Below are 26,974 nucleotides of genomic sequence, written 5' to 3' on the forward strand. Positions count from 1 at the left end.
GATCTTAGTATGCTGGACCTCAGTGTTCACATTCAGTACAGCTACAGTACTATTCTCCATATTTGATAACTTTGTGCTCTTTACCAGCAATGCGTAATATGAAAGCTTAATGGAAAGGTCACTTCTCTCCATCCTTCAGTTTTCTCTCCGTAACCACTCCAAAAAGTGCCATGAAATCTGGTCTTTCTGATTCAAGCCAAAAGTTGATGAAAATTTTAAATTGCGAAAATATGTCACTCGTGACCACATACTATACAAGAATTTCAAGCTGAACTACTTCGTCTAGGTCTGTATTCATAAGATTTCAGAGTAGAAAAGTGGAGCATAGTCTGAGATAGAGGCTTCGTTTTGAACTGGAGCTCTTATTTGAATAAATGTAGTTAGATTGTTAGTTAGTTATTGTAGAGGGTGGGTTTCCCCATGCACTTAGACCTGTAGTGGTCCATTGTGCTTCCCTCTATGATTTCTACCAGTCTCTATATCCTACCGGTATTGGTGCTTACCATCAGTCTCGCCCAGCCAGCGAGACCGGCTCTACTAGCTGAGAGGTATCTATAATGCTTCCTCCATCTACCAGAGGTATTAGAGACTGCTGTTGGGCGGGAAATGTCCGCAATTTTGGCTCCTTTGGAGGTATGAGGTTCTTTTACGTGCCGTAAAGCTGCGACACGGGACCCACGGCTTAAAGTCCCTCCCGGAGGGCTTGTTCCCTGAATTTTTCCGTCCTTAAAAATTCGACGACCTCCGCCGGGTATTTGAACCCGCGTACTACGAGTCATGAGGTGGGAACATTACATCTAGACTACGGAACTGCTTGAATAAAAGTAAATATGAGTGACAGGGTCTAGCGGTATTTCAAGAAATAGATAAGGAATAATTTGAGATCAGAATGCAACGTGGAAAATATTATGGGACAGAATTATTAATATTGTGGCGTATTTTCTCCATGCAAGAACTGCTGATCCACAGAAGCAGCCGTTGCTAAGTAATACACGCACGCAACAATAGAAAAAACGGGCTTATGTAACCCGTTTGTAGGCAACGGCTCGGTGAACACATTTCCGCGTATCGGACCTTGCTACTCTTATGCAACGCCATGACGTAATAAAAAATACAGACATTTTTCCTGTGGTGTCTGTGCAGAGTGCTTATAAGAGACGTGAATTCAGAAGCCAAGAGCAGTTGAGAATACAAGGGCGAGAATGGAACATGTCCTTAGCAAATTTTGAAGCTTAGTTGCGGAGAGATTAGAACAGAGGAGTACAAAGTGATTGAAGACAAGAAGATTTCATAGTGATTTGAAGTGATATTTCTGTGTTGAAATCCGTTGCTAGGAGACACCTAATGAACACTGAGAATCTTAGTGCGTGTGCGACGGTGAACTCTAAATTGTGTAAATTAGCAGTATTAATTGTAATTAAGAGAGATCATAACCGATGTACCAATAAATAAAATCATCCGAGCTCGAACCCATTATTTTCGTCACGCGTACTCTCTTACAAGTGACAATATTATTTCTTTCCTTTCTGTTGGAGAAGAAACAAAAACGTCACAATGTGGTAGCAGAATTAGTAGACCGGCGCGTTGAATACGCTTCTGGAAGCAAGATAAACCTGATATTGATAATGGAAGGAATTTTACTTTAATATACTGCAATGTATTGAGATTAAATAAAGATATGTTTGTAGCGTGTTTTGTGTGTCACGCTACAAATAACCTCACGCCGTTGTTTGGTATAGCGAATTTATTCTGTTCGCTCGCCTTACACACACTTTACAAAGATTTGCACTTGCAGTGTTACAATTACTGCTTACAATATCCGGCCGACACTGGACTCTCTTCTCTGGCGGTTATTCTAGGACTCTCTTCTAAGATGGCTCGATCACGACTGACTTGTTAGCTGGCTATTCCGAGACGGACTGTCGAATGCATTCAACCCCGCTATATAACCTTGGTCGCTGCTATGCAACGAACCCTTTGTTATAACCATGGAGACTCCTGTTAGAACTACAATGGAGTGATTGTCGTTTCCTATGCAACGGTCTATTCTAGCGTTTCCATAGAAGTTACTCTTCTGGATCGCCGACACGTTACAATATGTTTGTAGGTCCCAAGACTCGTTCAAAATATAAATTATGATTTCTTATGAAAACAACATAACCGATAATTATCCTAATATATAAGAGTACTGAAGAAGTCCGACATATTTCAGACAGATATACTATAAGAGATATAAATCAGCTAGGCTATGTTTTTAAGGATAATAATAAATTAATTTCAGTTCACCCCTTGCAATATTTGAATCTGCAATCAGAGCACATCATGGTCTATGAACTGTCCACATATAAGTACGAAGAACGCATCTGTGAAGTATTTTATGGTAATATATGTTTTCACTCTAATTATTTCTTTTGATTTATCCTGTCTTCTTACATCCTAATTCTTATTTAATTTTTGCAATATATATTGCGTTTTATAATAATTGGCCAATTTGTTCACTCCTTATTAGTGAATGAGAAAAACATTATCACTGTAATGGCATGAGAAGTTCATATCCATATGCTACAAAGTTAAAATGCAAAATTGACTTGTTAAACCTTGATTCTAGGCACTGTATGCCTTGTGTGTCATTCAATTGGCGTGCATTTTGAACAGCAAGCTTGCTAGCAAAGGCTGTAGTGTGCAGTTGCTTATTAGCATTTGGAATTGTTTAGTTCACAGCCGTCTCAGGAAACTGCTCTCATACGCCGCTGTTACTAACTTCTAAGCCACTGCTCGCTGAGGCAGATATTTAATGAGTTCATAAACCGTCCGATTATCCTACTGGCATTTAATGCACAGTGGTTTTAACCCCCCCCCCACAAATAACCTCCACTCCCAACAGCTTGCTTCATTTACATCACGACATGCATGGAAAATATTCCGCTAAGCTCCAGTATATCCGTGATAAGAATTCACGCTTTTCAAAACATTGGATTCCGATAACTTCCGTGCAAACTAGAGAGTTGGAATTACTGATTTCTTACAGGTACTGAGCTGAAACTGTATAGTATTTTGTGACTACTTAGAACAAGGTATCGTATAATGAAGAATTTCATTTTGAAGAACTGTTAACATTATCAATGGAACTTATTTCATATTCATCGCCTCTCTCAGTATCTCACTCCACGAAGCAGAGCCATTCTTGAGAAGCTAATAGTCGTTCATCAAGTTAAATTCCTCAGTTTATGAAAATCTATTTCTTGAATAATAATAATAATAATAGTACACTATTATTATGAGCATTTTAATCAAGGTTAGGGCCTTGCGATCCGTTCCGTTTCTCTGATGAACTTGTTGTTCCAACGTAGCTTCGGGCTTCAAGGTGGATCTCTTTCATCTATGCGTGTAATCCATGAACTCTGAATGTATTGTATCATATTTCCATTTGGTGCATCCTGTTGTGTTATTATATAAAATTCTTTATTGGGATCCGTCGTAACACAACAACGAAACGGTCTAGGTCATCATTACCTTAACTACATGTTTCGGCTTTNAGAAAGAACTAGCCTCAATCACGTCGTGTTTTTCTTAGTTATCTTAAAACCAGGACGATGGATAAAGTCCGAAAACCCAATATTTCTCTGTGTTATACACCATCGTCAGAATCCTATAGTAACTACTAATAAAATATGGTTAAAAATTATTCATGTAATATTTCATATTATGAAGTCAGTGTTGCAATCTTGTTGTTATATTACAGCGGACATATAGTCTTATATTCATGACTTGTACACTATAGTGAACTGCTTGGAAGCCAGTGGTATTGGTGTAGTATTATTTGATATTAATTGTTTGGTCGGTGCCTCATCTTAGTATGTATTCTGTCCGCTCTGGTTACAATACAGATTGCAACAACTGACTTCATAATATGAAATATTATATGAATAATTTTTAACCATATTTTATTGTATAACTTTCGTTTCATAATAATTTAAAATTTTATTGTATATTTATACCTTGTATTATTATAGTGTAACATAGTTGTCAAGTATCCAGCTCTAATGTCACACTGAAATGCAGTTCAATATTGTGTGAGTGCAGTAACCATGTATTTGCCTGATGATGGCTTTAAAAGCCGAAACATATAGCTAAGGTGATGCTGACCTTGACCGTTATATTTTTGTATTATGACGGATCCCAATAAAGAATTCTGTATTATATTTCAATTCTTTCGGTATGATGCTTCGGGTTAAATACATTATCCTGAATTCTGTAACTGAAATTGAATATATTTTTAGTTCGTTTTAGTTACTTAATTTATAATTTGATTTAGGACCTTGCTCAGGCGGTTAGTCGCCGGCTTCCACAGCGGCGGTCCGGGTTTGATATGAGGTCAGGTCACGTTATGCCGGTTCTGTGGTGGACAAATTGGCACTGGGTCAGGTTTACTCCCAGTTCCTCCGTTTCCACTGCCACTTTTGATTCCACCAGCAGCTCAGCATTCATTAATTACACTGTCACAGACGCCTTATAGACTAGATATTGCCATCTTAGTTCAACAAATAGATTAAAAAAAATAACTTACTATAAATATGTATCCTGAAACTTTCTAAAAACTTAATTTATACGGTTTTAACTGATAGTTCTCCTTTGTCGTTAGCATCCACTTTTCGGAGCAGTGCGTTAATGTCCCGATAGTTATAGTTCTATAAGACTTTTCTTCTAATTTTTATTCGGTGCTCTTTTAGCGTACCAGTTACATGATTAAATTTTATCAGCTTTCTTCCTAAATCTTTATTCTCAGAGACTGAACTGATGTACCCTAAGTAGGTAAACTGATTTACTTATTCAGCAGGTTTACCCACAGATATATCGCCTATTTCAAACAGTCTCTTCCCTTCAGTTTTTCCGACTAAATCTCTGTAAGGGCTTCTCAACTCTTCCTTATTTTCCACATCCCTCACATGCTTCATATTCCATGACTTGATCGCCCTGGTAATATTAACGATGTGTACAAATTATAGGGCTCTCAATTATGCAGTTGTCTCCAATTTCATTTTACCCCCTCATCGCAGACATAAATAGGCCAGTTCCTCTCACATAACCCATTTTCAAAATGTTCTTACCTGAAGGTAAGAATACAAGTTTCACACTCACGTACAAGAATAATAATATTTTTCTCTGTGTATAACTGACTGACTGACTGACTGACTGACTGAGCCAGTGTATTCCGGTCCTTGAGAAGCCACCAGTCGCTCACCTCTTAGACAATTTCCGATCATTTTATGAAATGCGAAAAATCAATATCGTGTTCATAAGGGTCCGACCTCAGGTACATACCCTGAGCCAAATTAATTCAGCCCATGAAATCCCATCTTTTTTCTCAAGATCCATCTTAATATTATCCATCTATAAATGATACAAACTCCGTCCCAAATGCAAACAATATATATTATATGTCTTTGATCTTGTTCTCTTCTACACTACATGTTTCGGCCTCTATCGGCCATCATCAGGTGTATACTCTTAACGTTGCTGCCACACTGAAACCCAGTCTAAAATTTAACATTTAAAAAACACGTTGTTATTTTCTTCGTATTATCAACATCTACCTCGTTGATATGTGTCTGGTATGTAGATTATATTGCACACGTCAAATTTTCCTGTAGTAGCACTATAAAATCTTTAGTTATGATTTTAAAATCCTTTAAAATTTTCTCTAAATTTTAAATTTTGAATTTAAAAATGTTAGGGTTACTCGCCCTATGTCTAAAGTGCTGGAGCGGCTAGTTCTTGTTTCCACACTGTACAGGTGTTATTCTATGTAGTCTTCCTGTGTGCGTGCCGCTGCTTCTCTTTACCACGTGTACTATCGTGTACTACGATTACTTGTGTAAAACTATTTTAATTTCTGTCAAAGTGTCTTCATCTCTCCTCATAACGCTACATAGAGTAACATTTACAGTGGCGGTCTCATGTGGCATGAACACGCAAAAGTGATGACTGATTCCAGTGGAAATCCGTATATGTATAAAATTATTAATTTTTGTGGCCAAATTTCATAAAAATAACTCTTACGCGGTTACACTGAACTCGATATTTCTTTAGTTGGTACAAACCTCAGATATTCTTGAAACTTTATACTATAAGTTTCCCCATTAAAAATTATACCTTAATCTTATTTATGAACTCGATTTTTCATATATGGGAAAACAATTAGGTAAACTTTATAGATAAACGCATTTTCTATAATATATTTGCATTTTTATACTTAGAGATTCTAAAATTGAAAGTATTAAATTTCAGCTTCGAAAGCTTTCATCACAATATCTGCAAGCTAATTGATTATAATTTATTCCACCAGATGAAAATAATTCAATTAGATTCCGTTATTCAAAGGTTTGCCAACAGCATGTAATACTAAAAGAGGCGAGCACTATAAATGTGCATATGATTATAAACTAGACTAAAAATTAAATGAAAAATCTAAACACTAACACAGGGAAAAGAACGTGTTAAGATGCTAATGCATGATATGAGCTAAGATAGTACCAGGAACAGTGTCCTCTACGCGATTCTAATACGAACATCTAGAAATCAGCAGATGCTGTGTGTAGCTGTGAGGCACGTAGATGAAGGATTAAGTCTAGAAGTATTGCTTATATGTGGAAAAGGCCCTAATTTGCTTATTGGAAACATAGAAACAAATACATCCGTAATAAAACAATAGTTAATTTTGTCCTTGAAAACGTTAACAAGAATAACACTCTTGAGATGGTGCCGTTTGGAATAAAATATTCTGAAATTTAAACGTTTCGAAATTGAATAGTAATTATGCGGAAAATCGGACTGAATATGTGTATTGTAGCATAAACTTCCAAATTTTCTTCGAATATTTTCCATTTATTAAAATCTGCCGGATTGAGGTTATTACAAGCGACAGGCACGTACTCGGGCTAGATCTCAGGCGGCTGAGAGGAGAATTGAGGGAGTCTCTTGAGATGGCAGTCGATGATGATTGAGAACAAATGGCAGCAAGTCAATTGAGTTTCGAGAAGCCAGCCTGCCAGGATATGACTTTTGGAGCAGAGGAGTTGAACTGAAGAATTGAGGCATCAGAATTATTGAGTACAGTTCAGTGGAGCTGAAAGTCTAACTGTGAAGAGAAGACTTTATATGTGATATAGTATCGTGATATTTGGAGTAATTCAATAAGACTCTTATAGTTCATTTATTAAAATCCATTGCCAGGAAACAGAGAGTAGAGAATATATTAAACTGAGGACACTAGTTAGTGTAACAGTGAATTGTAAGGTGTAAAGTTTAGCTGTACCGCTGTGATTACTTGTAGTCGCAAGTGGTGTGTATAAGGTGTCAATAAATCCGATCATCCATCAGAACACCGTCTAATAGTCACACCTTTATACGTGACAACAATAAAGAGTAAAGAAGTAGAGATACCCCTGTAATAATCTGTGAACATCCACAGAGTTGTGAGACGTCGAGGCTCCAACATTTTCCGGACAATCGGCTCACAGATGGCAGTGAGGTTATCAGCCTTACGCGCCGGCCGCCTATGACCCCAGGAAGATTCCTGGTACTCATTTCTATTAGAGGCTCTATGGACTCAGGACCGTAGTACGGCTGGCAGAAAGAATTAGATCAACTTAAATATCCATTGGCTCCAACAGGAATCAAACTCGCGACCTTACGGTTTGTAGAGTAGAGCCTCAATCAAATACGCTACCGCATGCTCCCTAGTAATTCAATTCAATTCATAATTATTTGTGTGCTGAGTTAACAGCTACACGGCCAATTATAGATGCAGCACAGAGTAGATACAAGAACGTACATTATGACTAATAATAACAATAATGATGATGATGATGATGATGATGATGATGATAATAACAATAATAATCCAAATTATGTATAGTAATTCTGGCCCTTCCACGTTGCGTGGTACATACCGATTCAGAAGACTTCATTAGTACTGTCTAGTCCACATTGCTGGTGTTGTCGGAGAATTTTTGGTAAATTATAGAACAGACCAAAATCGTCAGCGTTTTGCTAATGATGGACGGAATGCTTTATATACAATGTTTTCATCGTACTCTAACTGGTAATTTATTCACGAGAGTAAAATAAAATTATACTAATAATAAGCTTCAGAAAAAAGCGTTGTCTGTCTATCTATCTATCTGTCTGTCTGTCTGTCTGTCTGTCTGTCTATGTATCTGTTTATCTATCTACAAGTATCTATGGCTCTACAACCCTTTGTTGGACCTTAGCCGCTTTTTCAGTTTCTTAATCCTATACACAGCCAGTAGGACTCCTTTGGACGGGGGATCAGCCAGTCGCAAGGCCGCTACCTACACACAGAACAAAACAAACATAGAATAAAAATAGTCAGACATCCATGCCTCGAGTGAGATTCGAACCCACGATCCTAGCGTTCGAGCAAGCGAAAATAATTGATGCCTTAGACCGCGCGGCCACTGTGATCGATATAACCTTTACTTTAACGAAGTATCCACTGTTGTTGAAAAGCATTTCCGTACGTAAGCAAGATTGTAAGACCACAGTCATAAGTTACTGGCCAAAATAAGTGCTAATTCATATTCATAATTACGTACAGCTGAAAATGTATTGGATTTGAGATTCTCACAGTAGTAAATACTCACACTATGGTCTTCTGAATTTTAACGCCGTGTAGTTTGGTAACGACCTGACGATTCGTAGGAACACTGTCTAAGACTAAGCCCAGCAGAGAGAAAAGCAACAGCAGGCCACAGACAATATCCACATGCATTTTCCGATGTAACAGTGCAGGCACTTCTTGCATCCATATAAACTGCAAGCTGGTAGGGGAATATAGCCCCGAAACATCCGTGTCTGCAGTCTCAACAGAGAATGTTCGCCATTGTAACCTATTTTGTTATGATTTGTTTCCTCTAAAGCATTTTCTCAAGAGACCAGGTCATTTGGCTTATTTCAATGTTTTGCAGTCGTATTACCGCAGTATAGCAGAAACAGTGTGGTTATCAAGTATCACAAGGCAGCGGTCCGTAAGAAAATTCACAATATAACTTACACGAGGTGATTTACAATCACAAATGAGCTTTGTTTTGCCGCTTAAGTTAGCAGGGCAGTGAGTTAGAAAAACAGCTCTAATGTTGCGCTGATAAGAGAAGGCATGCAAATAGATCACAGATAAAAAAGTGGCATACAGACACTTCATCCTGTCATTAGGATGCTCTTGCATTGTGACCCTTTGCCAACGTTCCTGCGGCACATCTGTTATAGCGATGGTGATATTATGATTCTGACCAGGACAAAGTTGAAGTAGATACATCTTGTATTGTTCAATGTAACCAAATCAGAATTTAAAAATTCATGAAAATGTAACATTTGATCACACATATCATGGATCTGTGTTGCTAAGGCAGTTGGTATGATTGAAGAAGGCGTCAGAAAGTTTCAATTGTGACTTAAATTAGTATTAATTCTAAGAAAGTTTCTTACTCTATGAATTTCAGTTATCAGTTATGTAACCAACAAACTGGAGCATACCGGCTGTGAAGATCAAAGTCACCTCATTATCTAAGATAAAGTTTCAATAACAGGTATTTTAAAACATGATGATAAATATAATGTGCAAAATGAAAGATCCAGAAATATGCGATCATTACGTAGTTTTTTTTTCCCTTGGCACTACAGCCCCAGTGGCCCTAGGCCTACCTCTATGAACTTCTCCGTTCACTTCGGTTTCTTTAGATCTTACACGTTCGGTAGGACTCCTTGGGCGGGTGATCAGATCGTCGCAAGGCCTCTACCTGTACACAAACACAGAAAAACGCACACAAAAATCCATGCCTTGAGTGGGATTCAAACCCACGATCCCGGCTTCCGAGCGAGCGAAGACAGTGCATGCCTTAGACCGCTCGGCTACCGTAACCGGCTCATTACGTACTTCACTCAGCTAAAATTCTCGCCTGACATATAGCGACTTCGAAATTTCCTTTACCATTTGCAATAATACGCAAACTTAACGCTTTCCGTGACAACTAAACCGTGATAAAGGGTTTGTGAAGAAAAAGTAAGAAAGGCCTGCTTCAAAGTCATAGCAGTACATACGTTCTCAAGAACACAAAACAGAATCTCCCCGATTTGACAGGTCACTCTACCAATAAACAGTAATAAACGATTACTGTGGTTGTATAAGTGTCCAATAAAGGGTTCTACGGAATTTGAGACCTACGTGAATTTAATTATGGCGTGCACACAAAACACGCTACACTATCTATAATCGAACCCTATCTACCTATCTATCTATCTATCTATCTATCTATCTATCTAACTATCTATCTATGTATCTATAAAGACATTCATGCCTTGAGTGGGATTCAAACCCACGACCCCAGTGTTCGAGCGGACGAAGACATACCATACCGCAGACCGCGCGGCTACTGTGGTCGGCAATTCAACAATATCATTTACGTAAATATGGAAGAGAACAGATTAATGAAGATTAAGCGGGCTGCAGTAACAAGATTACATACGAATGAACCCTTCTCACTTCCATTACAGAAAATTCTAACGAGATTTCTCTGGAATTCCGATTATGCTTAATAACGAAAATCATTTAGTTGGTATTTACATAAATTGTCACGTCAAACACACTTTTATATTGCGTACGACTATAGTTGCTTGCAAATTACTATGAATTCGGTTTCCTTACGGAAAATCACGTCAAGCTGCAAAACATCAACTGCTGCATAGCCCGTATACGGTTTAGGTTATATAATGAATGTACAGAGCAAGAGGGTGGTACTACTTACAGACAACCAACATTTGCTGATAGACCGTGGCCGTAGAGAAGGATGGGGCTTCCACTGTCACTTCGCAGCTGAAGTTACCAGACAAGTTAAATCCAACCTTCCGCAGTACCACAACACTCTCGTTTGACACGGACAACTGCAAACAAATACACAACTTGTAATCTTCTGCGGCCAGTCTGTGATCTGTTGCCACACCGTAATGGCCTCTTCAGATATTTAGTACATTTTACTATCAACTCAGTTGAAACGAGGATGTTTAAGGATGGAGTCCTTAGGGGAATGTTTGGATGTAAGAAAGAGGAATTAACGGAAGGATGAAGGAAATTACGAGAAGCATCGCGATCAGATGGACCTGCATATGCATCAGCAACAAGTGAAAGAACGATTTCCTCATTACACATATTTTAACAACTAATGATGGCCATGTTGGCCGAAACATGAATTATATTTTAAAACTTTAAACTTGTAAATGTGACAAAGTTTGTGGAACGTAATGTTGCACGTAAGACGGTGAATGATGGGCACATATGAATAAATTCTGGTACCAAATGGAATGTTTATAGTTAAACAATCTCTATTATCACAAGACACCAAGCCCCAGTAACACGTACGCTGTATATGCACCAACCTATACAGTGTGATAGGAAAGTTTACTGGAAGGTGCCGGATATGAAGTCATCAATAAAGAACTTGATATCAGAAAACAATTTTATAGCAGGCAAAACTCATGCCGTAATCATCTCACGTGATCACTACTGCATTGTTCGAAAGCTCCGTTAGACTAGATAAATATGGCACTGGTTCATTACGGAGGGACTGTTGACAAACAGACACAAACAAATATTCATTTCGATATGGTTTACCAAGATGCTTTTATGTTTTATATAGTGAGAAACTTCAAACGCAATGCATTAAACTTTCTCCCTACTTCATCTGAACAAAGATATGATAATATCCTTCTGAAGACGCCCGCTTAGTAATTAATATCTGTGCTTCCTTCTTCCATGAAGAGAGATTTGATGGAGATCAATGGTCTTTGAGTCAGCAACCGCATCTTCCTTTCAAATTTTGACGTCAAGATTGAGGATTGGGCTTTGTTCGGGAGAAATAAAAGGGACATCATTAGTTAGCTTTCTTCTAGAGGCACACACGAGACTTGGGGTCGGAAGAGAGAAATAAGTCTGGCGGGAAAGCAGTAAGCTATGAGACCGGAAAGACCGAAAAGGTAAGGTGGAAATGGTTAAGAACAACTCAGCAACAAAAACCGAAGGAAAATGAGACACCAGAGACAGAGGTAGAAAGGAACGCAAGCGGAAAGGAGAGTGAACGAATTGAATACGAAGTTGCGAAGATCGGATAATCTTAAGATAATATGAGAAGATGAATGTATAGAGAAGGGAATTGTGTATGTAAAAAATGGAAATCCAAACCGAAGCGAAGACGCTTCTTAAGAATTATAGATATAATAAAGAACATCACTGTAATTTTTAAAGAATAAATTTTGTTCTAAGTCGCATTATAATGCAATACACTTAATGTGTGTAGAAGTAGTGGACTTAATTTCTTCTGCGACAATTACAGAATACACAGCAGATACCTTACAGCGGAATCTCCCAAATACGTTCGAATCAGTTGGATGGGTGGGGAGACAGAAATTATGACGACGTGGATAGCGAAATTGGCGGGAAATTGCAGAGAGACTGAGAACGTAGTAGAAAGTAGTTAAGGTGAACCCAGGTAATGAAGGACGAAGTTTGGCCGCTCTGGCTTACTTCATTTCATTTTATTGACGACTGAGGAAAATACAGAAAACTCAGTCGAAACCCTGCACACACACACTGTAACTTAGTACGGTACATTCCGAACATCCATGCAGATTATGTGGCCCCTGAGCTACAACTTTCGGTTGGAAAACGTTCTGTAGCTATGGACTAAACACTCACAGCCTTCTTAAAGTAAGTAGCCATCAAAATATTCAACTATTACCAAACGCCTGTCTTAAGATATCAGATGGCAGTGCCACAGCTCAGACGGTTAGTCGCCGGCTTCCTACCGCGGCGGCCGGGGTTCAATCCCAAGTCGGGTCATGTGGAATGTGTGATGGAGGAAGTGGCGCTGGGGCAGGTTTTCTCCGAGAACTTCGGTCTCCCCTGCCAATTCTCATTTCACCACCACCATCATCATCATCATCCGGGGCTGGCACAATAGTCCAATTAGTGGCCGACGTACCAAGTGGACTCAGTCTCACGCCACCCCAAGAAACTTTAAAAATAAAGATATTAAGTTCGAAGTTTTCTCAAGACGCATATTCATTCTATGAAAGTGAAAGCACTGAGATAGAAATGGCAACTGAAATGCCGCCTGTTCAGGGTAACGGCATGTTTACTCATATCTTTACGAATAAAACCGTACACTTATGGTCAAGCCGCACACTATAACTACACAAATATTAACCTTTATAATTACTTTGTTGAATTACTGAATATGCGTTAATATATAAATCATAAAATTTCATTTAATTCATAGTGTAAATATTTCGAAAATATACACTGCAAATACATGCTGAAAAGTGTCAACTTCTAGCATGTAATGCCATGCAGTTTGGTAGAAGCGATCAGACGTTTCTGAGAAAAGTACTGCCCCATCTTCGACGCATGATTATGTATTATATTCCTAGGGGAAGAAGGTGAACAACTACCGGACAACACATAATTATAACCCAGCAGAAAGTATTTTATGTCCAGACAGCTTGTACGAATTTCATCTCTTATTTGCCCGCTATAAACACGTCCCTTCTAACGTGTCCTATTACACACCCCTCATGAAATGTAGAAAGAAACAAAAAAGTAGTAGTTTTTGTGGAAATGTTGTTATGAAGTGTCAGGAAATGTTATACAAAATAAGGCTCAACTTGACAGGAAACTAGAATGAGAAAAGATGCAAAAGTGTGATGTAAATCTTTCTTGAAAACTTGCCAAATTTTGCACAAAAATTCCAATGGGGAGTTACTTGTGAGAGCTACAATGAGGTATGGAGACATTGCGATTATTCTTGTGTAAGTATTTTTAGGTTGTGAATAAAAGTGACTCAGATCCATGACTAACGTCTCTCTGCATTACACGTAACTGGACTATAATTTTGCAATATTATATATTTCCGTCTGCAGGTTCCAAGAGTTCATCTCTTCATTTCGCATGTTAAAGAAAACTGCGGCGGTATTCTTGAGATTGGTGAAATTTTACTTAAAAGTGGTACATGTCCACCCTTAAACGTGCATAAGGTAATGAAAATAATACAAGTAAAGGTAAAGCTATCCCTGTAACAGGCCGTTAAGGCCCATAATGGTGTGAGAGGTCGAGGCTCCCACATCTTGTAGAGAGTCGGCTCATAGATGGCAGTAAATTTGTCAGCCTTACGCGCCGGCCGCCCTTTACCCACCAGAAAAATTCCTGGTACTCATTTCTGTTATAGACTGAGTCGAACCCAGGGCCATAGTGCGGCTAGGTAGATTAGGTTAATTGAAGAAAAAATCCACCTCATCCGGACTCCAACCCGCTGCATTCCAGCTTGTAGCATAGTATCTCAATCAACTACGCTACCGCGTGCCCCAAATGCCCCAAACAGATAATACAATTGTCTGGTCTAATTGTGGTTTATCTAAATATTATAAAAGTTATAAAATAATTATTATCAGAATTACTTTATATAATTTTTTGGTGTAATACTTCCTACGAGTAAATCAAGATGAAACGAACATTGCATTAGGGAGCAGAAATGAAGAATGGCTTTCTTTCATTTACTGTTAAGTAACCTTCGTCATTAAAACCAAACATAGGAAGATAAACAAATAAAGCCATGGGTCGTTGCTTGTTTGAACAGATCATCTGTATCGAAGTGAACGAGCTTTGTTTATTCAAATACAATTTAAAAGTAGTTCGATTTGGATTAATCGCCTTCCATTTCTGCTGTAATATAATGACACAATATTCTTTCATTTTTTACCTGATATTTATATCAGCGTAATTTCTTCAGTGATCATATTTGTTATTGTAGCAATGACGTTGACAGTATCTAAATATGAATTCCTTTTTATAACGTTATCAATTTGACTCCCGTTTTATACATTTTATGAAAGTTTCTTTTTGTAGTTCTGCCCCGGAAAACAAAACGGCCAACAAAACTGAAAACTCTTGACCTCATTCACTCGAGCTCACCCAACCGGCTAACCACCGAAATGTCAGCCTAGCAGTTTAAACTTTCTTTCGTAGCTTTAACGGCGTAACTTTTATAAACATAAGAATTTAAAATAAATTAGAATTCATTCCCTCTTATATTCTTTCTTCTAATCTTAAAGTTAGGAATTCTTCGCCATCCTAAGAGGAGCTTAACAGAGTCAACAGTTCCCTGCAGTCTTATTAGAGAAACGTGATACTTAATAAAGCAATAAAACTAATTCCTTATCGCACAGTAACGTAATAATTTCATCCTGAGTATCAGTCTTTAAGAGTCTGGAATCTATTCAGGACCCTTTCTTTGTTCAAATTTGTTTTTAACTCGACATCGTCTGTCTCGACAGGTATTCGTTACTTTAAACCTGCCTTTCTTTAGACCTGAAATGTAATGTCATTTCAAAGTGAAATTAGAGAAAAGTGATGATATTTTACAATCCTGCAAACAGACACAAATATAAAATAAATTAAATTAGTGATTAATAATACAGTTCCGTCAACAATGCGACTATTCTGTTCTTTCCCTTTCACTTTCCCTTTTGCAGGATGTTTCGTCCCCAACCGGCCATCATCAGATTTCTTGATTTTCTAAAACCCTTATACTGCATTGAGTCTCACTCATCACTTAATATGTAAATGCAATATTCCATGATATTAATGTTGTGGTCACAATTTAGCTAACATTAGTTGAATTACCGCACGCTGTAATTTATTTTCTGTTAAAACTCATTAAATTTGAAATTTATTTTTATTTTTTCCTAAAATTTTGTAAAATTCTTTCTTTGAAATTTAATTAATTTTAATAGAAAGTAAATTACAGCGTATGCTAATTCAACTAATGTTAGCTAGATTGTGACCACGACATTAATATCATGGAATATTACAATTACATATTAAGTGATGAGTGATGCTCAATATTAGAGTTTTGGTAGATCAAGACACCTGATGATGGACGGTTAGGGTCGAAACATGTTGTAGAAGAGAAAGTGAAAGGTAAAGAATAAAATAGTTACATTGTTGAGGGAACTGCATTTAAATATTGCGTGTAAAATTTATAATAATGCAACAGACTGCTTAAATACAATGTTAAAGCAGTGGATGTGTTTTGTGCATATATTACTGTATGTTGTTTGTGGGAGGAACAGTGATTTTTATTTTACTTTTAACTGTTGTGTATGAACAGGACTTCACCATTTTCATGGCAGCATAAAATGTATGTTTCAATAATGTATTTCACATCTTACAAACATTTTAAAAATCCTCTTTATAAAGAACTTATGCCAACATATTCTATTCAGACAGTCTTTGAACAAGTGTTCTCATCCACTCTGATAATTCTTGCTGTTAAATCGGCTGTAAATATAAATTAACGGGTATTTATATCTGTTCAGTGATCCGCTCGTTGGTTATTCATAATGAGCGCCCGTGGCGGAGCCCAGCAAAATTCCAAAATGCAGACGCATAAAGTGCAATCTTCCGCAAACCAGAATACATCAAACAATACAAAAAAATACGTATATTTATTTAGATGTATTCGAGGATATATTTACACTTTTATACTCGTCTGCTGAAAATCGGCCACATGATTTGATTGAGTTACGTTTCTCTTTTGTTTGGATTATTTAAATCGCATTATTATTTAAATGGGTGCACGCAGTAGCGTAGTTGGTTCAGGCACTATGCTACAACCCGGAAAGTCCCGGGTCGAATCCTGATGAGGTGTATTTTTTCAATTTACCTAATCCTTCCAGCCGCACTATGGCTCTGGGGTCGACTCAGCCCCTAACAGAAATGAGTACCAGGAATATTCTTGGGGGTAAAGGGCTGCCGTCGCGTAAGGCTGAAAATCTTACCGCCAACTATTAGCCGATTATCTAGAAAATGTGGGAACCTCAACATCTCACAACCCTATGGGCCTCCACGGGCTGTTATAAGGATACCTTTACTTACTTACTTACTTTTACTTTCATTATTTAAACACCGATATTAAACGACTCTGTGGCTTAGGCGTAGGTTAAGTAACTTACCGTGGTTACCTACCCTAATTCCTGCAGTTCGAAAATTGACCTGTCAGCATCATAAGAAATATGACACATAGGCCTACAAATATATGGTGGAGCTCGTTTCCTAATTGTTTTTAACATATTTCGGGGCTATATATGCTTTGCTTTAAAACCCATTCTGTTGTTTCTGATATTGATAATTTTATATTATTTATCTCACAAATAAATTACAATTTTCGGTTTAAGTTTGGCTTCCATAAGGCGACAGATTTATAGCAGTTGTAAAATAATGTGCTTTGCGACATATTCAGACATTAGTGACCCATCATTTTACAGTGAACACCTGCTCCATTCTGCGAATTGAGACAAACATCCGGTAAGCAGCCTTCAGTTGTACGAGTGTTCGCAGACTTACTCCTTCGTTCCCTAATCCAGCCGCCTAATTCGTCATAGATAAAGGAACTGTGTTCTAAGTTCACGGAGAGGAAAACTTCAGTGTGGCATGAATGAATGTGAGGGCAGAATTCTTTTAGTATATGAAGATAGGATGAATTCGAAGTGTGAACATTTCTCATGATATTTTTATATATCCCATGTCAATTCAGGATAAACGACCTACATCCCAGGTTACTTCAGGGATGACGAGCTCAAAATTCGGATTTCATTCATAAATCCAACTAGAAAGTGGTGTTACCCATCTGGGCACTACCATAGTTTCGATCTGAAGAATTACAGTCACTACTGGACAGTGGAAGTATGTTGGTTCAGAGAGCTTCCATCGACAGTATGACGGCCAGTTCATGTCACTCAAATATTCATTACGTTTTAGAAGTCCTCAAAGAAATTAAGAACAAAACAAATTCAACTTCCATGAACAAAAGATCTGCCATAGTAGTAGTAAAAGTAGATGCACTGAGGAGAGAACAAAAATGCATACAAGATTTTGTTGGGAGAGTCAGAAGGAAAGGGGTCATTAAGGAATCCTAGAAGTAGTTGGAAGATAATATTACAATTCTATCATAAATAAGATGGGATGGTATGAACGGGATAAATCAGTCTCAGGATAGGGACCAGTGGAGAGCTTCTTGAATACGGTAATGAAACTTCGGGTTGCATAAGTATTAGGAAATTCTTGCGTAGCTGTGTGACGGGAGGCATCTCAAGGAGGACTCAGATCCATGGAGAAACTTAGTTAGTCAACAGGAAAAGTAGACAAAATCTAGCAGAATTCATCATGAAATATCTCGAACATGTAGCTAACGAAGAAGCAGATATATTACAATATATGAAAATTTAGGACACAGATTTCAAGAACAAAATATGTGAAAAATGTTTACTTGCAAAACGATATAAAACTTTAACATTATGTAATACAAGCAGAATTCGCGGGAAAAAATTTTTGAGAGGCGATACACTTCGTGGTGTCTCCTTGGTAACGCCAAGAGGCTGTAATGCTTTGGAGGTGTCCGACCGTGCTGTCTCTTTTATGAAAGGGCTCAGATGTATGTTATCATTTCTAGGATTAAGAAGTGGCCAATTGTGGTTTAGTATAGTACCAATCCTGGGGAAACGTGCGCAGTGGTGTTTAGCTGCTCGAAATTTGGAACTTTTTTAATTCATATTTACATATGCATACTGCGAAAATTATTTAGATTTTGTTCTTGTGACCACCCCCTTGCCTGATTGCTAGGTCCTAAACACGTGGGCAGAATCTCATAACACTTTTTGTCGGAAGTTAAAGGAAAATATATTTTAAGAAACGAATATATGTGGCGCCACTTAAATTGAAAACATGAGTACTTTTCAGACATATACATACACTGAATTGTGTGCTCAAAAATACAGAACAAATTTGACTGTGATTGAGAAAAGAGGATTATAAAGAAGTTATAAAAGTTGAATGAAAGGACTAACAATGTGAACAGTAACAAAGACATTACAAGCTTACGGCAGACATCTTCAGCTGCTTCTACGTCAGACGTAATTGTAGTTAAACAGCATATTTACATAATGAGAGCTCTCTGAGTATCTGATGCTTCACCCTTTACAATGTTTTCTATGTTTGCGTTGTAAAGGAAACAAAATTGCTGTCAATTAAAAGTCATATTTGTATAATCCCGCTAGCTCATGTGTGTATAATCGTTAGTTAATATGCCATAGGTCTAAACTTTTAGTAAGGATTATATCCTAACCTCATACACAGCAGCACAACCAAACAAAATAAATTACAATACTAAATTTGTGTTTATAGTTGGCCCTTTCCTTGTAGTGCAGCTACACTGAGACTCAGTCTGCTGGTACATACAAGTATGTAATACAGAAATGCTGCGGTCCCATCTGTGGTAACACATATTTATTACAAAAAGCAAATATACATTACTGATCATGTATTAGCGGCTTTTCTAAAGTAGCCTGTCTGGTCATTTTGTATATTTACTTTAAACACGTCCCCATCTACTCGGAATGTATATTTTCAATATTTTTTATTATATTTGCGTTTTATTTTAAGACTGTACACAATTCATCTTGATGTATTCTGACTTCAGAGAAACAAAAATCTTCGCCTGTGTGCTGGACACTAGACCGTGATAATACCGTACAGCAATGGAATTGGTTGTGTAGCCCGATCAACCTACACTCACATTAGGGACTTCGGCTATGACAGTAATTTCGTAAATACTGCGCTAAAATTTTCTCATGGGCCTCAAGTCATATAAAGTTAAAGGCAGAACTGAAAGATTTGATTTAAAACGTCCTATTTTCTTAAAACCGGCTGTTTTAGCCATGAAGAAAAAGCCCAGGACAACGCAGAATGGGCGAGATCTGTAGCTGTACGAATGGCACGGTGAGGATAAAAGTTTTGTTGCACCGGGAATCAGAACCTCGTCGTACAACGAGAGCCAGGTACAGGTTGAAGCAATCCCCCCCCTTGGCACTACAGCCCCAGTGGGCCTAGGCCTATCTCCATGAACTTCTCCCTTCACTTCGGTTTTTCTAGATCTTACACAATCGGTAGGACTCCTTAGGCGGGTGATCAGCCCGTCGCAGGGCCTCTAGGTTGAAGCAATCACCGTGAGGTATTTTCCTAATCGCCCGTAATGAACGTATCTCGTCAGTAACTGCAGGTTCTAGTAACTCCACAAAAACAAAATATTGTAACGTTACTTCCGTTCTCATTATGTCATGTTCACAGTAATGTTGTTCGATTAAGGATAATTGGAACGTTCATTAATATCTGAGCCCAGTGGAGGTTTCAGAACTTCCAATCTGCACATCCATTCCGATTCAGTACAATAATAATCATACAGATGTTTACAGCATAGGAAATATAATAAGATTAATATAATAGTAGATATTTGTAATTGAATGACAATATTTAAAGTAGAAATCAGACAAAATTGATTTGCATTTGTTAATATCATGGACGATGTTCTCTCTTTAGGCTGAATTTTCTGCCCGTATACTGGCTATGACTTTAAATTCGTATCTCAGTTTTAAAAAAGTAAAAAATGGGAAAAAAAATATTTCAGAGAGTAATTATATGTTTCACCCAAGATTAGCTGTTGAGTGCAGAAATCGAATATCAATAGGATTAAGCTCACGGTGTAGCGTGTTTGATACAGGAGCTGCAGGGAACAGGGGAGGCTATATCCAATGCAATCTAATCGCACTGATGATGACGTTGATGCCAAGAGCAGCAGTTCGCTGCACAGGAGAACCTATGGCTAATACGTTTCTCTTTTTTTCCTTGGCACTACAGCCCCAGTGGGCCTAGGCCTACCTCCATGAACTTCTCCGTTCACTTCGGCTTTTCTAGATCCTTGGCGGGTGATAAGCTCGTCGCAAGGCCTCTACCTGTACACAAACACAGAAAAACGCACACACACAAACTAAACATCCATGCCCTGAGTGGGATTTAAGCCCACGATCCCAGCTTCCGAGCGAAGACTGTACATGCCATAGACCGCTCGGCTACCGTGACCGGCATATACGTTTCTTAGTTTAGTTTATTTAATGACCCTCTCTTAATTGCGTACGTTACACGGTGTAGATGATGGAATCATTGAAATAATGAATGACGAAGAATCCGAAGGAAACTTGCACTATCCAGCTTGAATTGTTTGAGACTTGAGACTTCACCTGCACGGACTTACCCTAATAAAGTAATATAGACCCACGGCCGACATTTAAACCCGTCATCCCCAACATGAGAATCGAAATAAGAACCTTAGCCTTGGCACACTCTTATTCCCTACATAAGTTGAGTCTTGTTAACTGAATACATGTATGCTCTCAAGTCTTCAGTTCAAATGTAAGTTCTGTGCAACATGCTACTCTTAGGCCTTGAACCTTCCTTGCGATAGGACCATACCAACGTTCTCGGGTCAACCTGTTGTAGCTTAGAAAATCAATGGAGACACATGTGTTCTGCATCATGTTTGGCTTACCGAGCTCCAAGTGCAGGTCTAGGGGAACAGTGGATCACCACTTATAAGTTGACCTTAATTTATACATTAATTAAGCCGGGGTCGCTTTGTTATTTTTCGTTCTCCTTAGCATGGATATAAAGAATGTTGCATATTCTGGCAGGCGCCTTTTATATTTAAATGAATTAGATTTATGTCACTTTTGTTTGCTCTGTGTGTGACTCTCCGCTTCTCATAATTACTGTCGAACCAATTTACAGATTTTGACAAAATTATGCCTCGGTATCGGGCCTGGTGTTACGCAAGAATATATTTACAATCTCAACTAAGACAAACTTCTAATTTAAAGAGGTTTACGTTGTTTCTTCAGTCAATGTATATTGCAAAATAGACAGTCACGTTGCTCCCTATGCCTAACATAACCTCAATAATCATTACTATTAGAGAATACATTGTATCTGCACATAACGACCGCTGTCAGCTCTTTGGTGCCAGGTAAGGCGGGCATAAGTAAAAAAATTATTGCGAAGGACATAAGTTGACTCTAGGTCTTATAGCAATAAGATTGCTCTATTTTTAACTGAAAGCTTGGGTACTGCACTTGTAACTTTCAGTCTGTTACGACTAAAGTTAAGCGGTTCAAAGTAATAAAGTAAAGAAATAATATCTTACTGAAACCCATCTTACCTTGTCTTGAAACATAAAGTTTTAACCAATCATACGACCTTAGTTCCATGATAATTAATGCTGTATTAAATATACGAACTTTGTAATTTTTTAGGAATTGGAAGCAGAGTAACTCATTCGGCGTCCTTGTTCTAGTTCTTAGCGAACCATCGAGGAAGAAAGTTGTAAGAATAAAGTCTTTGATTCATGGGCAATACGGAAGTCAATAACATAAATTTTGAACTACCCTACTGGATTTTACGCTTCAATACACATCATGATCAAGGGAGAGCTCATTTAGAAATTTTCCTATGAACACGTGGATAGTTTTATGAGAAAGTACTTACATTTCATTCGTAGTAAAAGGACAAGAGAGTATCTTCTGTCAGCCACGTACATTACGTAACTGGATGTAGCTATATTACTTTAATTGCTCGAGTTGAGAAGAGCATAGAAGCGAGGAGGTAGGGAGAACAGGCGAATGGGTGACCGTCCGTGTTCTGATCACTGGAGTGCTTTGTAATTGCCGTCATTGTCCTGAGAGCTGTTACTTCTTCTTTTAATGGCCTTTAAGACTTGTAACTAAGTCAGACCTGTATTGACTAAGTCTTAAGCCCGAAGGTAAGGCTTTATTTAAAATGTCTTTCTCTTCCTCTCATGACAACCAGTTTCAAATTCTCATTAGATACACACACACACACACACCAGAGCTACTTTCAAAAAGAAGAACATAATGCTTTATCGAATATTTCGACTTAAAAATAATTATGTACCGGAATTGATAATTGCATAGAGTGGAATCTATCTCACTGAGGTTATGCTTTACTTCGAAATATTAAAATAACCAAGAAATGGTTTGAGGTATGAAGATCAAATAGTAATCGTGGAAATTAAAAGAAATAGAGTTCCAAATGGACGTATAAGGTCGAGAAAAGATATCAGAGCGAAATAAATGGAAAAGTTGGGAGGTTAATATTATTATATGTAGGCCCTATTAAGAAAATGTTATGCGAAGACCTGAAGTGGAACAAATTGGCTAATTAAGGTCCAGTAGTGAGATTGATGCTTATGAATTTTACCCATCCATAATATCAGGGAATTTCCTGAACAGACATACAACGTTCCAGTGCTCACAGAAAAGTACGTAATATGGCAATTGGATAGTCTCATTTTAGAGCAGATGATTTTATTTTCGGTTAATTCCGTACAGAAGGAAATGTTTTATTACTTGAGCACGCGAATTAAATATCAAAGACCGTGGGCGGTATGTAAGACTTCCGTTGAGAACCTTAACTCAGGCTACAATACACATAAATGTGGTAATGCTTGTACATTTGATGTTCACTTGTTCAGAAACGGGAGTATGTATCCAGCAAACCGGATGAAATTCTCAATAACACGTAACTCCAATGTACATAATCCTTCTTGGGAATTGAACCCGAAGTTTCATGTCCGTGCTCAACTGTGTCCTAATCCAAATGAATCCACCACACACACACACACTCACAGCCTATTTTTCATGACATTTTTAATATTTCGCTTCCTTGTATCCTTACTCCTTCCAAGCAGCCTCTTTCCTTCCAGTTTCCGACTCATATTTTGTATACATTTCTCTTACCTCTTGTGCGTCCTCAGTACTCTATTCTCAAACACCCTGTACCTATATTTGTTCTTCTGGCTGGAAAGCCGATCTTCATGCCGTGGCATGTAGAACCGTTGCTGGCCAACGATCGCGTGATAAGCAAATATATAACAACCGTTACTAAGTAACGTCTTCGCAAATAAACTTGTTTCCACGGCAACCATCGTATACAGTAACAGAAAAACGGTGTTTTCTGTGCAGTCCGTGTTGAGATGTTGTAAGAAGGAGAGTTTGAGCAATGAGTTAGTTGTGAGAGTCTCTAGCTGGCAAGAATGTGAACACGGAATTAGAGGATACTGTTGAGATCCGTAACCAGCAACGACCGATGAAGAATCAGCAGACTGAGAAGACTTAATGCGTTATGTTGTTTACAGTGATTTGTGAAGTGTGTGGAACAGTGAGAACATAGTTGTTATTTGTAGTTATTTTCTGTAGTCTATATAATCGTGACAGCTGGTGTCAGAAGTGGGATTATTGGATTGGAGAGGATGGGATTTAGAAAATGATTGGGCTAAAGACAGCTAGACTATGAAGAGTGAACAAATAATGCACACCTGCTGGCTCAAATAGGAGCCAATAAACTGGACATTCGAAAAAATATTCAATTCAAGAAGAAATAATAGCCAAGATGGACGCCCACCAGGAAAAGACGGAAGCCATGGAGAGAAGAGATGAAGGTCTGTCCGGAAAAGCGGGACGCATTTACAGAAGGAATAGATGTCTTAGCGGAGCGTCAGGAGGTCCCTAAAGAAGAGGCTGCATTAGAAACTTTCGGAGCCCTGACGGACCGGCGTCTGGTCGTAAGGGCCACGGACGGCCGAAGAAACGGCCTGTTGCGTAGTTCCCACACGGCTTAAGGGCCGCAGGAATAAAAGACTTAGGGTCAAGAAGAGACGACTGAAGAAACAGAAATGCAAAAACGGCATAAGGAACTGAAGCCCAAAAGAGCAGCTACGTCTGGCAAGCAAGAGGGTATTCAACAAGATGGTCTGGCAGACTTTTGGGCCAAAGGTCGCAAAGCGAGCAATCAAGTTTTCCATCGGGCTGCGAGAAGTGAGTGACTGAATATTATGGAGGCGCCAATCCCCTCCCAAGCGAAAGAAGAGATTACACAGCCAGAGAGGAGCATCTGCCACTCTCGGAACTTTGAATTCAGCCTTAAGAAAAGGAGGATGATGATGGTGTAGTTGGCAAGGCTAACAACTCACCAGGGAACCTCTCGGGATGAGCGAAAATATGGGGGGAGCAGCGGGAGCAGTTGCAGAGTAATCACCGTGAGAAGCCACGGGGTAGGAAGGGGAGGCCGATCACAGATGTCACAAGCAGAGCCCTCGGAAAACAAGAAATGGCGGTAGGCCTGTAGACTATTCGGGGCGATTTTCGTTAAGGAGGAAGAAATGTGGCATTGAAGACCCGTTGTAAGGCAATGACCGTGATATAAGCAAATGCAAAACAACCGTTACTAAGTAAAGGCTTCGCAAATATGCAGTGTTTCTACGACAATTGAATGCAGGAGCAGAGGAACGGTGCTTTTTGTGCGGTCTGTGCCAAGATGTTATAAATAGGATACAGCAATGAGTTAATTGTTAAGGCAGTCGCCAGCCGGTAAAAACGTGACCATGGGAACAGAGAACATTGTTGCAATCCGTCACCAGGCAACTACAGGGGGAAAAACAACAGACTGAGAAGATTGTGTGCTTTAGTTACAGTGATTCGTGAAGTGCATGGAACAGAGACAGCATAATCCTTATTTGTGGTTATGTTCTATAAGCGCTCAATAAATCCGATTACCAATTCAAACCCCGTCTATAGTCACTCAAAAGTCGTGACAAAATTAATTCTATTATCTGTATGACCTCCTAAATAAGTAGATTTTAATTACTATTCCAGAACAATTTTTTTTTATTGTTAGTGCGGTGGGACTAAGTCTCTTGTACTGCGGCCACTTCTGGCCTAGTGTGAGAGTGATTGTGGCAGGGGAAACTGAAGTACTCAGAGAAAACCTGCCCCAACGCAATTTTGTCCACCACAAATCCCACTTGACCAGACCCCGGGATCGAACCCGGGCTGCCGCTGTGGGAAGCCAGCGACTAACCGCTTGAGCTATGGCGCGGCCCTTCCGGAATAGTTACCATTACTTCTATCCAATTTTAATAAACTGCTAATATTTCTGAATTCATGTCTGCTAACATGCTGTCGATTAAGAATTAAATCATAAACTACTTTCAATCTATAGAAGAAACTATGAGCAGCAAGTAGAGTCTGCTAGAACTTCATGCAGCCATAGGCCTAATCTGATATTAATTGCGTTTAGACTACAATGTCTTCGACCAATGATCATGATGAATTTAATTAGTTGGAAAATTTTAAATGATTTTAGAAAAGGTGGCAACACATCACATTTATTTTATATCCCGAGAAGTGATTGTTGAGATGAATCATAAGGCAGAATTTGGTACGAACTAAGAAATGCCAGTTACGAGATGGGGAATTTGCATTTACACAGATCTTGAAATAAAGTGACGTGAATCTTATTAATACGAACCTTGGTTCTGTTTCACCTTACAATCTGCAATGTGTTATAGAAAGGGAATGGTGACTTACCAAATCCATTGATCTCATATGTAATATTGTCACGTGTTGGGTGTGTCACGCGACAAATAACTTCACGTGGGTCTCGGATTTAGCGACTCTTTATTACACACTCGCACTTATACACCATACAATTATTATCGCTTGTGGTATCACGTGACTTCTGCGGCGTCTGGCCTAGGTTCCAACTGTGTTGCATGAAGGCTCAGTTCCAACTGTGTTGCATGAAGGCTTGGTTCCCACTGCGTTGTATGAAGGCTAATTAGCGCTCTGTGTTTCTCGGCTTATGTAGGTGTTCTGCGAACCGGATACGAGACACCACTGGCCAAGGTTCGATCTCACGTGTTCGGCAATCCGTTGCTTCGGGAACGCTCTTTACACGCTGATAACTAATTTCGTCTCGTCCGTTGTTACTCAACGGCCTTCGTCGCTACGATTTGTCGCTGTGGGGTCTCCACAATTTCCATTGTAGCCGTTGCGCGGCGATGGACGTAAGAAAGCTCGTCACAATATTTTGGTATGCTCTGGTTTTCTGTACTTCGATTTCCATCCTCTCCCTCATCTCTCTCTCTCTCTCTCTCTAATTCTAATC

At 38.7% G+C, this 26,974-nt stretch overlaps 1 protein-coding gene across 1 annotated transcript in view; it reads right to left on the bottom strand.

Moving 5' to 3' along the window:
- The window catches only part of LOC111865074, a 287,468-nt gene extending 261,004 nt beyond the window's left edge, over positions 1-26,464 (bottom strand). Inside the window, exons 1-2 of the mRNA XM_023852804.2 lie at positions 26,395-26,464; positions 10,824-10,959 (exon numbers count right to left, since the gene is read on the bottom strand). Of these exons, the coding sequence (XP_023708572.2) occupies positions 10,824-10,959; positions 26,395-26,412 (154 nt within the window). The 5' untranslated portion in view covers positions 26,413-26,464. The remainder of the gene's footprint in view (positions 1-10,823; positions 10,960-26,394) is intronic.
- Between the last annotated feature and the right edge of the window lie 510 nt (positions 26,465-26,974).

The sequence above is a fragment of the Cryptotermes secundus genome, unplaced genomic scaffold (genome assembly GCF_002891405.2).
Source record: "Cryptotermes secundus unplaced genomic scaffold, Csec_1.0 scaffold1494, whole genome shotgun sequence".
Taxonomy (NCBI): domain Eukaryota; kingdom Metazoa; phylum Arthropoda; class Insecta; order Blattodea; family Kalotermitidae; genus Cryptotermes; species Cryptotermes secundus.